At 45.0% G+C, this 16625-nt stretch overlaps 2 protein-coding genes across 8 annotated transcripts in view; one reads left to right on the top strand and one right to left on the bottom strand.

Moving 5' to 3' along the window:
- Positions 1 to 16625, top strand: part of NBEA (neurobeachin) — a 1820918-nt gene that overhangs the window by 1254055 nt on the left and 550238 nt on the right. For all 7 annotated transcript variants that reach the window (XM_086935110.1, XM_086935108.1, XM_086935109.1 and 4 more), the window contains one exon: positions 160 to 296. In XM_086935110.1, the coding sequence (XP_086791236.1) occupies positions 160 to 296 (137 nt within the window). The remainder of the gene's footprint in view (positions 1 to 159; positions 297 to 16625) is intronic.
- On the bottom strand, positions 1826 to 4018 carry MAB21L1 (mab-21 like 1). Its single transcript, XM_086935114.1, has one exon. It carries the CDS (start codon positions 3784 to 3786, stop codon positions 2707 to 2709), a length of 1080 nt encoding a protein of 359 aa, XP_086791240.1. The 5' UTR covers positions 3787 to 4018; the 3' UTR covers positions 1826 to 2706.

Here is a 16625-nt window from a genome sequence, read left to right as displayed (position 1 = left end):
GCAAGGTGTGTTTGGGCACAAGACGGGGTGGCTTTAAAGATGGCGCCGCTGTGCCAGTGGGCGCCAGTGGCCGGGATGTTGACATGAGTGGGGGTTCGATGGTGCGTGTGTGTGTGCATGTGTAGCGCTGAGGTGACAATGTCCCGTTGTCTGTTGCAGGTCCCGTGGTGCTGAGCACCCCGGCGCAGCTGATCGCCCCGGTGGTCATGGCCAGGGGCACGCTGTCCATCACCACCACCGAGATCTACTTCGAAGTGGACGAGGATGACGCGGCCTTCAAGAAAATCGACGCCAAAGTGAGTAGAGCCTGCGGTGCCCCCGCAGCCCCCTGGGCACGGCTGGTGAGCTGGGGGCGTTGGCGCGTGACAAGGGCAACATGCTGCTCTTTCCTGGGGCGCGCGCTCTTACCGGACGGCCCTTCCGTGTTTCCATAACTGTCTCCCGTCCTATGAAGATTAGGAGGCTGCACATTAATGCTGCTGAAATCCGATTACAGCCCCGCGCATCTCTTAAATACCTTTATGGGGCCTTTGTATGTGCACTGGGATTTAGAAAAGCCAATTGCACCCAAATCCCACTGGGCAAAAAAAACACAGCGTTTGAAAGTCTCGATAAGAGCACACACCCTTTAATGAACGTAATTTATGTTTATTTGTATCAGTTCTTATTTTCAGTGTGCGAGAATCCCTCCCGCACCTGGGCATTTCGCTTCCCACTAGAAGTGCTTTTTAGAACTACTAGAAATCAAACACGGCAGTCTAGGAACGGTGAACAAAATGCATGTTTGCCCAAATATAGAAAAAAAACGTAATGAAATTAGTGTTTTGGCTTATATGGCAGCTACATCTTTGAATGAACACCAAACACATTTTTCTGCCAGTGCGGATTGGCTGATCCCATGGAAATGCAGCAGTAAACAGACGAAATACATACGGTTTCCCTACATATTCATGCGTTTTCTATCCATCTGAGAATATTCAGGGGGTCAAGGCTGTCCTTCCAGGGCAGCGATAGTTCCAAACTGGCAAATGACACAGTGCTTACCATGAAAACAATACCGCCAGCAGCCTACACCACGCAAACAGCAGACACACTGCGCTGGCCCCCCTCGATAATTTACACATTTATGAAGCATAATTAATGATCGTGCCTTGTTTAAACATAGTGCTACATTGTATCATATTTTGTGCTGACATTTGTTAGGTTGGAACTTTTATCTGTTGGAACTTTTATTTAATACTTTTATTTAAATTATTTATGTTGGCAAATGCACGTCTTTACAGTTAAAGTTCACCTTTGAGCTAAAATAATTACATGTGAAAATAACGGCACCTTATGTTACAAATATGCTTTTTTTTGCAGGATTGTTTCTCATCAGGGCGCGCTGGAGGTCTTGTTTTTTTATTTTTTTTTAACTGCGTTCCAGTTATATGTATTTAACACCTATGAATTCGCAATGTCGCTGAATATACAAACTACACGACAAACCCAGCGACGTGTATTATTTTTAAATTCATTGGTTAGGCATCGCCGCCGTATTCTTTCCAATGCTCTAATAGAGGCCCTTTCATATGAAAGATGTGAATACATTTTCAAAAGGAGCTTTTCAAATACTATTGTTTAAAAAAAAGTATAAGGCTTTTTGCTACATCGAGGACACACGTGTACTCCTCATATATTCCCAACGATGTGCTAATGAAGTAGGTTCCACTGAATCATTTAGAATACATATTTTCATAATCTACAGTAGAAGCTAACCATAACAAACCGATTTAGAATATATTTACCGTGACTTTAATAGAAAACTCAAATCAATGTTGAAATGTGTAACAATATTTATTTTTTACTTCATTTATCAGCTTGTATTTAAATAAAAACGGCAACAGATTAAAATCTAATTCACAAGAGAAGAAATTATCCAGTGTATTTCAAGTGCATTTTCCGATATATTTGCAATATTCAAGCGCTATCGTATAAGCAAACTCCGACCTTCCTCTCTCTTTTGTATATATTTAAATAACATTTCAAGTATAGTTATGGAATGTTAGAAATCGAACAAGCAATATATCCGAAATGAAAAAAAAAATGTAAACTTTTAAATCCAGACACTTCAAAAGACCATCGACAAAAAAGTACCATGAGAAAAAAAGTCTACCTTTCAACTGGTATCTCCTTTTGAGCAGAGAATGTCTTGAAGTACCCAGAACGGATATATATGTTTTGCCACTTCTGTTCAACATACCACAAAACAGCAACGTCCACAATTTCAAAAGACAATGCGAGAGCACAATATTTGATACAAATTAAAAAAAAAGTACACATTTTTGTTCGGGTGGCATCTCCAAATAGATTTTTACGCATTAAAAAAAATACTGATTCGTGGTTATAATCCAGTCTTTTCGGGGGGGCTTCGTCAATGTCTTTTTAAGAACGGTCTATGGCCCCTTTACAGGTAAAAACGTTTGGAGGCGCAGCTTGAGTTGACAGTCATTGTAAGTATGGACATGAATCCCAGTTTGGTAAACACTTCCGGGGTAGAGGCAGGTAGTGTACTGAGGTTAAGTGTCATGGGTGTGAAGGGTGCATCATATGCGTGGGATTGCTTCCTATGACCAGCGGCCCGAGTTTGGTGGCGGCGAGACCGGCGGGGCTCCCGGGAGCAGCCCTGCCGTGCCCCGGGGGTCACTCAAGCGCCCAGAGCGTCCCTCAGAGCTTCTCCAGGCTCTTGGGGTTGGTGAGGATCTCCCGGGCCAGGCGCCAGGTCTGCTTGGCCGCGTTCTCCAGCGCCGAGTGGGGTTTGCCCTGAAAGAGGTCCAGGTTGGGCAGGAAGTAGTGCGGGCAGCGCCGGCACTGCAGGCAGGAGATGAGCTGCAGCAGGATGCCGTTCAGCCGGTCGCCCAGGCACGACTCGTCCCAGTCGGACTCCCGGGGGTGCTTCTCGCACTCGTAGGAGACCAGGGTCTTCATGTGGTAGTTGTTGAGGGGCTGGCCGGGCAGCTCCAGGTGGCGGTCGCGCAGCGTCTTGAGCACCGAGAGGCACTTCTTGCGGCAGCCGCCCATCTGCAGCCGGTTCTCGGCCTCGGCGAACTGCAGCACCCAGGCGTCGCTCTCGGCCGAGCTCTGCTTGCCGGACAGCGAGTGGCACTCCTTGGAGAGCAGGTTGAACCCTTCGGCCTTCACCTCGGCCACGCGGTTGGGCCCTGGCCAGGGGATGTGCGGCAGGGGCCAGTGCGCGGCGCTGCGCGGCCAGATGCCCGTGCACTTGAAGGCCGGCGTGATCTGCACCACGTAGCGGTCGCGGATGCGCAGCCGCACCTCGCTGGTGTCCGCCACCATCTTCACCACGTCGCGGTAGCTACACTTGTCCACGGCCTGCGCCACCAGCGTCTGGAAGCGGGAGCGGATCTTGCGCGCCGAGAGGTAGCCGGAGGCCGTGATGAACTCCACCCAGAGGGACATGCTGCGCTTGCGGCCGTCGCTCAGCTTCAGCACCGCGCAGCCGGGCAGCGAGCCGTCGTCCACGAAGTTGAAGACGCCCATCTGGTTGAGGTAGAGCACCACCTCGAACTCGGTGGGCGAGACCACCTCCAGGCCCTCGTAGCGGTTGTCCATCTCGTTGAGGGAGCTGATGAAGCGCGGCTCCTGCACCTCCACCTCCTTCAGCACGTCCGAGACCACCTTGCAGACCTCGCGGATGGTCTTGGCGATGGCCGCCTTGCGCGCCTGGCACTTCTCGTTGTAGTACTTGTTGAGGTGGTACACCAGCTTGGCCTGCGCCGCGATCATGTTGGGGCAGAGATCCGGGTTGTACACCGGAGTCTCGCAGTAGGCTGTGGGATCCAACGCGGCAACCGAGGCGGGAGCCAACTTCACGAAGGGGGATAGAAATAAATAGTAAAAATAATAATAATAATAAAAGAAACTAAAAACAGAGCCACTCGCTTCGAAGCGAGATGCAGCAAAAAAAGCAATCCTTCAAGGGGAGCCGGCTGCTCTTTCCAAGGCGATCTCCCTTCTCAATCCCTTTAATCTTCTCAGCTCGGCTTTTGGGATGGGTGTCTCTCCAAGAAATCCTTGTGCGGGGGAAAGCAGCATCGGGATCCCAGGGAAGCAATGCACAAAAACGCCAAAAGTTCAGCTGGGAGCCCGGGCCCCGTTACCAGCAGTCACAGACACAACATTGATTTATGTGCGCTGGTTATCAGAGGGGGCGCAGGCTCCGAGAGGGCGGGCGCATCTCTGTGGCGCGCGCGTGTGTGTGTGTATATGATGTGGGAGAGGGCGCTGCCGTGGGTTGTATAGGAGCCCGGATGCACTGGGGTGGAAATTATAAAGGCAGGGCTAGGCAGAGGCGGGCGGCCAATCGCCACCGGGCTCGTCATTGCCTCCACGGATCAGGCCCGGCTCATTAATCCCCTCTCTGGTATATCCAGCAGCCCGGGCGAGGGGGGCTGCCAGAAGCGACCCAGGCCAGGCCGCCTGTGCAGGCTGCGGAGGAGCTGAGCCCACGGCTCGGCTGCAACCTGAAGCCTCCTGACGTCTGGGGAGAGAGGGCTCCTGCGCCTTGGATGTGTGTGTGTGAGAGCTGCGAGTGTGTGAGAGGCAGCTGCCAGCTAGTGTGTCCTATCCCTGGCTAAGTGGTAAAAGGCAGACACACAGACCCAGACAGGCAGACAGACACTCACACACACAGACAGACACACACACACACACAATTTCTAGTAGGTGCAGTACATGTTCTGTGCCGGGGTTGCGTGGGGTGTGTCGCTGCAGGAATGCTGCAAGTTTTCTGCCATGGACTTACCATGCGAGCGAGCGGGTGCAGGCTGGGAAGTGGAAGACTTTACCAGATGTAACCAGCGCGATTTTATTATTAATACTAACTTATTATATACGACTTTCTACTGCACTGCTGGTGTAGCGAAGACTCAATGTCGTTATTTTTTATTTACCATCATGGAATGTAATAAAATAAAATGACTGACTGTTACTGTTATACCAAGCTGTAGCGCTTTACGAAGCTATATATATATATAAGTGTCACACGTTTATTGCTGGAAGTGACTTTTGCACAAAGACCGGTGATGGACCAATAACGCACACCAAGGACCGGCTTCGAAGGTTGTAAGCACCGCGTCCAGGTCATGTGAATCTGTTTTAATTGATCTTTGCCTCCATTCGTTGTGTTGTGTTCAACGATGAGAGCATCCTTGTTGACCATGGCGTCTGCACCATCACAATAGCGTGAGAGTGTGGCGCTGAGAGCCGCACGCTGTGCGGACCGTGTGCCGGCCCACGCGGGTCTCCAGTGGCCTCGGCGGACACGCTGCTCGCAGCCGTGGCTGACATCCTGCCAGTGACAGCCTGACGGCGGCCGCCGCGCCCGCCCGTCCGTCCTCCTGGAGATGCGAGGGCTCTGAAGGATGCTGCCATTCTTGACGTGATGACCGTGACCCTGGCAGGCACAGGGACTTGTAAGAGAGACGAGCCCGCCGCTGCCAGAGCTCGCGGAGATGTGTCGGAGCACGGCACAGCATGCCCTGCTGTTCACCCCGGCGGAACAATGGCACATGTAAACAGGGCCTTCCAAAGGCTGGACACATTTGTTTATTTATATCGAAGGAGAGCCACGTGGCGTTTAGAGGAAGCAGGTGCTACCCTGAGAGAGTGTGTATTGCTCTGAGAGGGTGTGTGTGTATACACATGTGGTTGAAAGGTAGTGAATGTGTTGCAGTATAACCCCCAGAGTAGGTGTGTGTGTGTATTTCTCTGAAAGGAGGTGTGTGTGTGTACACATACTTTGAAGTTGGAGTGAATTGTTGCGTTATAATCCTTTTTGTGTACTGCTCTGAGAGGGAGTGTGTGTGTATATACACACATACTTTGAAGGTGTGGTTAAGTGGTGCGGTATAAGCCATAGTAGATGCGTGTGCCTATCTGTATATTGCCCTGAGAGGTTTTGTATGTTTATATACATATATCTTGAAGATGTGATTTTTTTGTGGAATGACCCAGAGAGAGCGCGTGTGTTTTGTTCTGAGATGATGAATGTGTACACACATATCATGAAAGTCTGGTGAATGTGTTGCTGTCTTATCTTTACCAGGTGGTACTCGTTGGAAACCGATTGTCTCACCTGAAGTGCACCCTCACTCTCAGTTAATCTCAAAAGTGATATTAGGAGGTAGCGCTTCTGCAATTGCTATTTTTAATGTAACAAAATCCTCTAACCTCGTTGTCCCTCCCCCCCTCCCAAGGAGAATGGTATTTTTATAGTCTTTTCTCGCTCTCTGTAGATGGTGTTCCAGATAGTCCAGGATAGGAGTGCACAGACACATTAGCTTCCACGTATTATTTGTGATGTATAAATAAAATATACATGTGGCTGCGTCCCAAAATAAATGTAAAATTGCCAGAACATGCATCGGAAATTTAAAAAAATTACGCCCGTGCAAAAACACCACAAGAGATCCACTCTGGCCTGCAAACAAGAGTGTTAATGACGGGTGGCGTTTAAAAGGTACTACAGTGGCGGCGAAGATCTGCCTCTCCTGGGTCGGGAATATTTAGACCTCGCTGTCAACCCCGAGACCAGAGTCAGAGCGACGGCGCGCGCACGCTCCCGCACGGCGTGCCCGCACTCGAGACTGCGAGGATGCGCACGCACGTTCTTCCTGCGCGCGCCCTCCCCTTCCGCTCTAGGAAATGAGCGCGCGCACCTATCGCCGTCCCCTCTTTATTAGAGGCCGAGGCGCGCGCGCCGAGCAGGCACCCTCATGCACAGCACTGGCTTCCCCCTCTTGCACGCCCATTATTGCGTGCATCGCCGCAGTGCACGGGAGCGCTTAACACGTGCATTCCGATCTCAAGGAGTCGGAGTTAGAAGCTGTCAGTTGCCCTACACAGGGGCGTGTCACACAGGGGCGTCTCCGGGTGCCCCTTCTATCTGTGCCCAGGGTGTTTAAAGGAATAACGGCATTGGAAAGCCGACCTTTAGCAAACAACGTGATGGCCTGGCTGCCCGGATCGACACTACAATTGTTTATTATTCCGATCCTCCCTGGCGATGATACTATAGGAAATATGAAAACTTGATTGGCACATGATATAGCGCACTTAGCGGCGCGAGTCTTTTCTGGTGACACAGTGGAGGGCGGTCTTTGGGGATGCCGTGTCACCCAGTCACCGTCTTTACTTCATGTGGCATTTATTGCACGGTTTCCGACTGCACTGTTTGTTTGTACCGCACGTTTCCAAACAACACACGGTCGGGTTCGGCTTGGTTTATTGTGACTGCCCGTTAGTTACACTGACATTATCGGCTGGCCGAAAGTGCTCCGAAGCGCTAATTTGGACTAATATTAATAGTATATTTTTATTTTTCATTTAATTAAATTAACAAGGCGTTTTCTCCAAAGTGTCGTTTAATAGTTCACCACTACATTGTCAGGAAAGCGGAAAAAATAATGATGCCTGGTAATAGCGGCAAGTCCTACCCTGGAACGAGGGTGTAAGCGCTACAATTTTTTCCTGGTGGAGATAAAGTGTATGCCACGTTATTGCATATTTTAAAACCTTTATTTCCGCAGTGTTCTTTTTTTCCTGCAATGATAGTAATTTAAACAAATTGTCAAATTATCATACATTGTTATGTCAGGGGTACTCGTCTGACTAAAACCGAATATTAACTGCAACGTATCCATCATATCCCGAGATCATATGTGCGTGCATTTTGAAACAACGGGTTTTATCTTTTCGTATGTCTTTTTTGCATGCGTGGGGATGCCACAATATTGTATTTGTCGTTGATTCGCACATACATCGACGTTTCTCAAATAAAAAAAAGAGAACTCGAATTTGGTTGGGTTCGCATTTGTAGTCTTGTCTGAAATACAACATGCTGTGGGACTGAAAGTCATTTCTACCCCACGCTTCTTGTAAGGGTCCATGTAAAACTTAAAGAAACGTACACAACTTCAACAACGCGTCTTGTGTTAATACACTTTATTTATTTTTGAACACAGGAAGCTTTCTCTTGAGTTATTTCTTATTTTCCTGAGAATAGCACGTTACAAAATCATTTACACGGATATTCGCCTTCAAAGGGAGCACATATTGAAATACATATTTTTAGAAGTGACATTTTTTTTGTTGCGCAAAAGTTTTGAATAACACAGATATTTACATTATTTTAATATGATCGAAATTCGGTTGCCCATACACGGATCTATACATAAGCAACATGTGTTAGAAGTGATGATTATTTCTACTTTAATGAGTTCTCCATCTTATTATTTCGACTAATTGAGTTACAGGATCGAGCAGAGACAAACGAGCAATTGCACATTAGATTTCGTCTTCCTCATTGTTCTTTAATTCCTAAGTTGTTTAGTTACTTTTTTTAACCCTCATTTGCATTAACAACGCCCACGTGGTTGATTATGCTAGTTTGACGGCTTTCTTAAAAACATGGCGATGTGGTGAACGCCAGACTTAAAATCCGTTATTTCATGTAGTATTATAAAGTTTATGTAAACTTGCCAGAGTGAAATGTGAAAATGCAAGTAAGAAATATATTTCAGCTTCCACGTTTTTCTGTGATGTTCCTATTCAATTCTCGACATGACGTACTTTCCCTGTTTGTACAAGTGCCGAAGTGTGTCGCATCATTAGACCCCGTCCGTTCCCATTAGCCGGAGAGGGCGCAGGCCCTGCATTTTGCGCCGAGGAATGCCAGGCTACAAGGCTCTCGTGTTTAGCATTGAAACTTAATTTGAGAACTCGGGTTACCAGATCGTAAATTTATGCTGCGGCAGACTCCTTTCATGTGGGTAAACTAGCTAGAACTCGTAAGAATAGAAGTGAAAACACCCTGCGACATTTATCGTAAAAACCTTACATTTCCCTTTGTTTTAAGCTGCCTAAGTTACAGCTTAGGTTTTACACGTAATCTCAGTATATATTCACCCACATTACGAGCAGACGTCCTTGGAACAGTGGAAATAAAAAAAGCTAAAAAAAGTTACATTTATTACCATTTTCTCCAACCCTGCCATAGTGTCTGGGAGATGCCTCGTTATACACAATGTCTACATTCTTAATTACTTTAATCTGCCTAAGTCGTTTCATGTATTCTTTTAAAACTTGCCAACCGTAATAAATTTCTCTTTTTGCACGCGAGAAATCAAAAGCCTCTCACGGGAGTGTTTGCTGAAATTGTCACATTGCATGATGTCAAAGTGGAGATAATCTGTTCGTTTAATGTAACTTGTCAGCTCCTAAACCATAGCCCCGGTAGCTGTTTGTGATAGCAGCCAAGATTGTTACAAGAGAAATCTTAGAGAGGGCTAAACTTCCTGGAGGAGTGAACTTTCCTTATTTTCAAGACGCCTCGGTGTGTCTCTCTGTTCACAGTTCTTGCTGATGCTTTGATTCCAGATGTTTTACAACAACTGGTTTCTGCTGGAATCGTCGTTCTTTCTACTGGTTAAGTTTCGAAAATCAGATCTAGCCATGCGCAAATATATTCCCTTTGTATTGGAAAAAACTCCGGCAATATCTATGGTATGTGGCCAGCTGACGGAACTCTACAGCAGGGCATGAAGCAGGCAGTTGGCTGCTTTGCTGCCTGTAAGAGGTAAGGGGAACCGGGTGTTAACAGCCTTGTTATCCACAAACTATAACAATTAGCAACTGTTGATTGCACTTTGCCCTAAGTATGCTCCATTAGTTCCTTCTGGAGCTCATAATTGTGCATTGGGCGATTAACGGCGGTTAACACCCTCATCAGAGGGCATTAAAACAAAACAACAATTCATGTCTGAAGCCACCCTTAAATGTAGAAGTTAAACACCCAACCCTTAAATATACAATCATAATGTAATATAGAACTTTCCAATCTTTCAATAAAACTCTAATTCAGTCAATAGCGGTTAATTAAATGTACAGTTAAAAAGTTAATTCCACCAGTAAGAGTATCACGTTCACATCTTCAACCTATGTGCACAGTAACACTTTAATATTTGTTTAATTTACAACTTCAATTTGCTCTTCTCTTTGGGTCTACATTTCCCAAAATCTTGTGAATAATCTACCCATGACATTCAATACACGATACAGCTACATAACTACCATTTTCTTTCTGTGTTTATTACAATGCTACATAAGTGCATCTAAACTTAACACGTGAAATCGTACACTTTTATACCACAGATAGGGTGTACGCTGCACTTTACAAATAACAAAACTAAACTTTTAGAAGAATTGATATTTGCTGCTGTTTTTTGACAAACCTGATCCCAACTTAGTTAAAAGAGAAAAAACAGTCCAGGAGCAAGACTAGTTAACAGGAACCCCCTTTCATGTTTCACATAGTACACATTTAAATACCTGAAGACACCGTTCCCTTTCACAGGTCTGCAAGTTTAAATGGCAAATATTCTGCAAACTCAAACATACCTCTTCTATTAAACACTCACAAGTGGTTAGTTTTATTATTTCTTTATTTGAGTAGATATATTCTTAGTTAATACAAAAATCCCATAACGATACAATAAAGTTAATCGTAAAACAGGTCTAAAAGAGTAAGGCATTTGTTAAAATGTTCAGATTAAAGTAAAATATAAATACAAATTATAAAATGCTCTCATTAAAATAATTTGGTCACTAATGACCTAGTATAAAATATTGGACATCCTTAAAAAAGGGTGCAAATCTTTGCAATTAAGATACATCGTTTGCAGTTAGCAGTGGTTAGTGAATTTCCCCCCTTTTTTAGGCCTGGTTTAGGCTCTCTGGGCAGTGAGCGAGCATGGAATGAGAAGGCCTCTGTGCAGGCTGCACGACTGATTGCACCATCTTCGGGCCCGCGCGCTTGTGATGCTGATGACTCGTGACTGCGCTGTCTGCAGGAGCACAATGCTAGTCAGCACTGAGCAATTACTTTGAATAATCTGCTGGATGCCTCTCTGCCTTATTTGGATCTCAGGAAATTCTACGTGCTTGAAAAAGCACCAAATATCCGACATGACTTCCTCGCAAGTAAATATTGCAAATCTGCAATTCTTATGATATAAAAGTAACATTCTGTGAACCAACTGAACAAACACATTCAGACAACTGACACAGCCTGGTTACTCATTCCGTTCTACGTCAAGCTTGTTTCCTGGCGTGAGATATGTAAAATTTATACAGAAGTGCAATTGACATCTTAGGGTTTTAGGAGGCCCTGGGCAATGCACATTTTGGAGGACCCTTTTTGGAACAACTTTCATTCAATTTGTAATCCATTAGTGCATAATATTAAAATGAGTCGAGTGCTTGAAATCGTAGATGTAATTATTAGATATTTCCGATCACTAATGAATCCCTCTCACAACAGGTATTCTTGTCGCAACAGGGAAAATCAAAACACTGCTGCAAGGCCGTGTAACAAAAATGAGATTAATTCAAATCCAAGTATGACATGAGGGAAAGCTCATCGGTTTGATTTCTTTATTCTGTTTCGAAGTAGGAAAGACAATACAGCTGACACGTTTCGTCCCAACGGGACTTCTTCAGGGCAATTTCAGGGTAATAATTCTTGTCTTTGTAAATGATAAAGACAGTATTGGGTGCGCGCTAAGCCTCGGATTGACGTCCTCCTTTCAAATATTTTACAATGAAGATAAACGAGCAACTAATCAAAGAACTGGTCAGTAGAAACTATGTTCCTGCGGTCAAAATCCAAGCGCTCGACGAGGCAATGATCACATGTCTTAATTCTAGATATATTTAATCTTGGTTCGTAGTAACTGTAAATAGTGGTTGCCCCATCAGGCATAAGCACCAAGGTCGTAACAAATAATTACGGCCAGAAGATGCGGTCACCTCGAACACCCCAAATATCGGCGGTCCGTCCAGTAGCTCGAGTGTTGACATTAAGATGGTTCCACTGTCTCCTTTCATGTTCTAGCACTGCTGCAAAGCCATTACTTGAAATCTGATAATTTTCTCATTCATTCTCTTCCCCTACTTTGTCCCTCCCCCTTTGTATGTGTACACTTCTCTGACATGGTAGTGGCCTCTAGCTTTGCTGAGTAAGAGAAATGAGACGGTCAGGAGAACCATAGACAAGTACAGAGCTCCTATTGCAAGAGAACTGAAGTAGAAGGAGGTGGAGACAGAGGTGAGCTAAAGAGAAATAGAAGGTTAAGAACGGAAAGCAGCATAGCCAGAAAGAAAGATACCAGTGGCGATCGGTGACCCACAAAAATGGTGGGTCGACATAAATACAATTCACAAACATACATTCAAACAAAAAACATTTAAATATGGAAAAAAAAGTTTCACGTACTTGAGCCTGCAGCACATCCTCGGTGTTCTCCAGGCCCCAGCTCCAGAATCCTCAGAGAGCGAGGCCCCAGAGGTCTTTATCCAATCCAGACACTGCTCTCATGCTGCACAAGAGGAGTGTCTGGATTGGCTGGAGCAGGCTACCTCAGCGCTAGAAAAACACTGAAGGCCTATGCCTGCTCTACACCCCAGCTGTCTGAGACAGCTGGGTTGTAGCAGTTGAATCGCACATGTCAGTTTGGCCGTAGCAAGGTATACCTCAAAACCAACATGGACGATTCACACGGAAAGGGTCAGTGCATCATTGCTGCAAAATCACTCTTCTACATTCTCGTCATCTTCTTCCTGTCTCGAGTCCCGGCAGCAGGAAGCACATGGACTCCCAGGCTCCCCTGAGCCAATCACGATGCTGCTGTCACCATGACAGCAGCATCTTCATTGGTCTGAGCCCTGTGGTTCGGCGCTCAGACAGGGACAGCCTGTGCATGTTCTCCACCCAGGATGTACAATACAGCCGGAGGGGAACATGAAAAGTGCACAGTTGGCCTAAATGTCATGCGCACTTAGAGAGTTCCACAACTCCTTCCCCTGCTCTAGCCAGCCCCGCCTGGCATAAAACTGCGCTACTGCAGTAGGAAAAATAAAATATTAATGTTGCGTTATTCTAATTAAATTTTTTCTTTTGAACTGTTTGGAGAGCAGTGGGATGATGCTTCTCCACCTTAGTGGAGGAGCCGCAGAGTCCGGTACTACAGACAGTGATATATCAAGTATACCAGGTGCCTTAAAGCAAGAAAGCAAAGTGGGTCCCCATAGCCTCGTTCAGGTATAAAATACAGCCTTAACTGGGGTGCAGAGGGCGCCTCAAACCCCTGGGCAGTGTGCTACTCTGTCTAGTGCACTGCTTAAAGCTTCGTCCCTACTAGCCGAGCACACAGAAAGAATTATCAAGTAAATCCCGCAAGAGAAGAGATGGGAAATATGATGACTCTTTTTTTAATTCAATATTAGTTCATATTTTTTTCTGACTTTTTTGTTTCAATTCAGGACATTATATTTGATGACCATATTAATGTTTATAAACTTTTACGTTCATAATTTCTCAAAAATAAATGTAGACCAATTAATGTAAGAAAGAAGTCCTCTATGAAACAATTATGTTTTAGGCATCCCTTATATAGCGGGCCAACGCAGTATTTTTGTATAGCACACTCTCTGAAACAAATCATTTTAATACAAATGATCCACACAATGTGAGAGGCACCTGGGATCTCCCAGTGCTTTACTAACAGTATGCTGGGATTTCAGCCCAGGATACGTGGACACAAACTGAAGTTCATCCTCATGCTGTTACTCTCCGGCTGTCTTAAATTTAACAGCAAAGGACATGTTTCATGCATAGTAGTGATCAAGAACTCAATTTGAACATTGTGCACACGTATATAACTCAAATGATACATTTTTCTGGCATAATAAAATACATCTTTCTTTACAGTATTTTGGAAAATAACATGTTTTTAAAAGGGACAAGAGCCCTAAGAGAGTGAAAAGAAATAAAACACATAAGCAAAAGCATCGGGCCAGAGAGGAGAGGCAGAGTTTACTCGCAGGTTGAACGGTCTCAATGGGAAAGATTTGTCAAGACCCAAACTGCTGCAGTTGCTAGTCGTATATTTTCTTGTGCGTGTATTTTAACTGCAATTTCTCTGGGTCGCAATACAAATATTTAGGATTTGATGTTATTCCACGTTGCCTTACAGGACTTTTCCACTTATTTTGCTTGCTTGGCCAGGCATCTTTTGGCATGGTTTCCCATGCCGCCTTGCTTCTGGCCTCCTGTTTTTGATTGTGTGCTGGACTTTCTTTTCGCTGGTGTTTGGACTTTAGCAATTGTTAGCAGTGGAAAAGTGTCCAAAGTGCATACTCTTTGTCTATAATGTAATGGCGTTTGGTTTCTCCATTATTGCCATATTTGATTTACTAGTAAGTCCCTTGTGCAGTGCACCACATGTGCCCAGGGCCTGTAAACCAAATGCTATTAGTGGGCCTGCAGCACTGAGTGTGCCCCCACCTTTGTAGTCCTCCACACTTGTCTCAGGCCTACTAGTGCAGAGCCTGTGCGCACAGTTTGTTTACTGCCATGTCGACCTGGCAAGTACACCTACTTGCCGGGCCCAAACCTTCCCTTTTACTACATGTAAGGCACTCCTAAGGAAGCCCCTATGTAGCCCCAGGGGTCAAGTGCTGAGTCTTTAAAAGGCGGGAAAGGTTCTTTTAAGTCTAAATGTCCTGGTAGGCTACCTCTCCCATAGGTTAGCATTGGAGCTGCCCTGTAGCATTTAACACGGGTATCTCCAATTGGGAGCTGATACAAAATATAATTTGTTGTCTCTGGACTCACAATTTAAATATGCATCTTTTGTGATGTTCATTTTTAAATTGCTGGTCTGAAAATGCCACTTTTAGAAAGTTAGTAAAGTTTAAGGGTGCCAGCAAGGGATTTTGGTTGTAAGAATAATCACCAAATTTCAGACTTGGATCTTTTTTCCCAACACTAGTCTGTACAATCAAATTTGATATCTGATCTAGTTTCTATATAGCTCCCAACTAGCTAGGAAAAACATTCAAATGACATACTCAATATTCAATATGAAAAAATGTGAGAAATATGAAAAAAGCGGGAAATCTCATTGTAGAAAAATATTTTTTATATTTTTTGCTAGCACCCTTAAACTTTACCAATAGTACCTGCCCAAGCCCGCAAGGGTATATTGGGTTTCCCACTCTTCTTTAACTTTTAGAAAGTTGGCCTTTTCTTACTTTAAGAGAAAAACAAGAATAGGGAGGGAGAGGAGGGAGTGGATTCTGTCTCCCCTAGTAATTTTATTAAACAAAAAGGAATCCACTTGTACAGTGGTAGTGGTCCCTACATTGGTGGGGAGCACACAGTGTTGTTTAAATACCCCTCACACACCAACAGGCCCCTTGGTGTCATGCTTCATCATCGGGGTCTTCGCACCCCTCTACGGGATGCGGCGTGCTGCGACTCACGACTACGTAGGAGCACTTGAAGTGGACTATGTGTTGGTGTGTGTGAAGGGAATAAATGTGAGTGGTGGGGTGAAAGACAGTGATAGTTAAAAGATACCTGGCTCGTAGGAGAAAAAATAAAAAGTTTTTATTAAGCCCTCGGCTGGTATCGTTAAAAAGTGCAGTGTGAGGTTGTTTATACTAGTTAGGGTACATCAACCTCTCTAGTGCGTCGACATGTTTCGGAGTGTTAAGGACTCCTTCTTCAGGACGGGGATGTGCACTATTATCCCCACCTTACTCACATGTATGTAGATGTCAAAGTGTGCTCTACAAAAATAAAACTGGTAAAATGTACCTATTTGTGTTATATTAAATACAGTCCGTTGCGCCCAATTGGCGTTGTTAATACAGAACCTGTGAATGAATAAAAACATCATGAACTATACCATTAAATTATGATATTGAGAACAACCTGTGTAGGTACATAGGAGGGTGATGAAGAACCAAAAATAAGGCTCAAAACCCTGTAAAAGAAAAGGACATAGACACACATCTAGACTAGGACACACACAGATTTGATATGGTCGCCATTAGAATCCCTGTGATGGAATAGTGGGAATTTTTTTTTAGTACATATAGTTCTTACTTCTGGACTAAGGCTAACTAGCCTCATGAGCCTAGGCATAGTATAGGGGGTTCTGTTGTCTCCTTGCTCAATGTAGCAACCTAAGAGGATGTCAAAAGAGAAGGGGACAGCGTGGATTTAGAATCTAAAACGCTGTTTGTGAGAAAATAGGTTTCTGCATGTTCCAAGGTCCCAACTCACGGTTACTGCCAAAAGTGGTAGGCTGTCATCCCCTCAACGCGGCTCCGACGTTATGTCGAGTCGTATTGGACAAATGCCTTATATAGTGGTAGTAATTGCTCCAATTAGTGCTTAATAGGAATCGGAAAAAGCCCAAAGAAGGACCTGGACCCGGGAAAACAGGTCCGGTCCTGCGCGCGTGTAAAGGGAGTGTCTGGATCAACCGCGCATGCGTAGGCGAGTAGCGTTAGAGCTTCCGCGCATGCGCGAGGGACACTGGTTTTCTGCGCATGCGCGTCAAACCGGATTATGCATCGGGCTCCAGGCGTGATAGTTACCGGTGAAAAGTTCGTGGTTTTTAAGCAAGGGCAAACAGATTACATCGGGAAAAACAGTTTTTAACAGTTATGCATACTCTGCAAAGGATATTCATTTCTAGGATATTGTTAATGTT

This window comes from Lissotriton vulgaris, chromosome 8 (genome assembly GCF_964263255.1).
Source record: "Lissotriton vulgaris chromosome 8, aLisVul1.2, whole genome shotgun sequence".
Lineage (NCBI taxonomy): Eukaryota > Metazoa > Chordata > Amphibia > Caudata > Salamandridae > Lissotriton > Lissotriton vulgaris.
The sequence above is the reverse complement of the archived record's forward strand: the minus strand, read 5'-3'. Positions and strand labels throughout refer to the sequence as shown.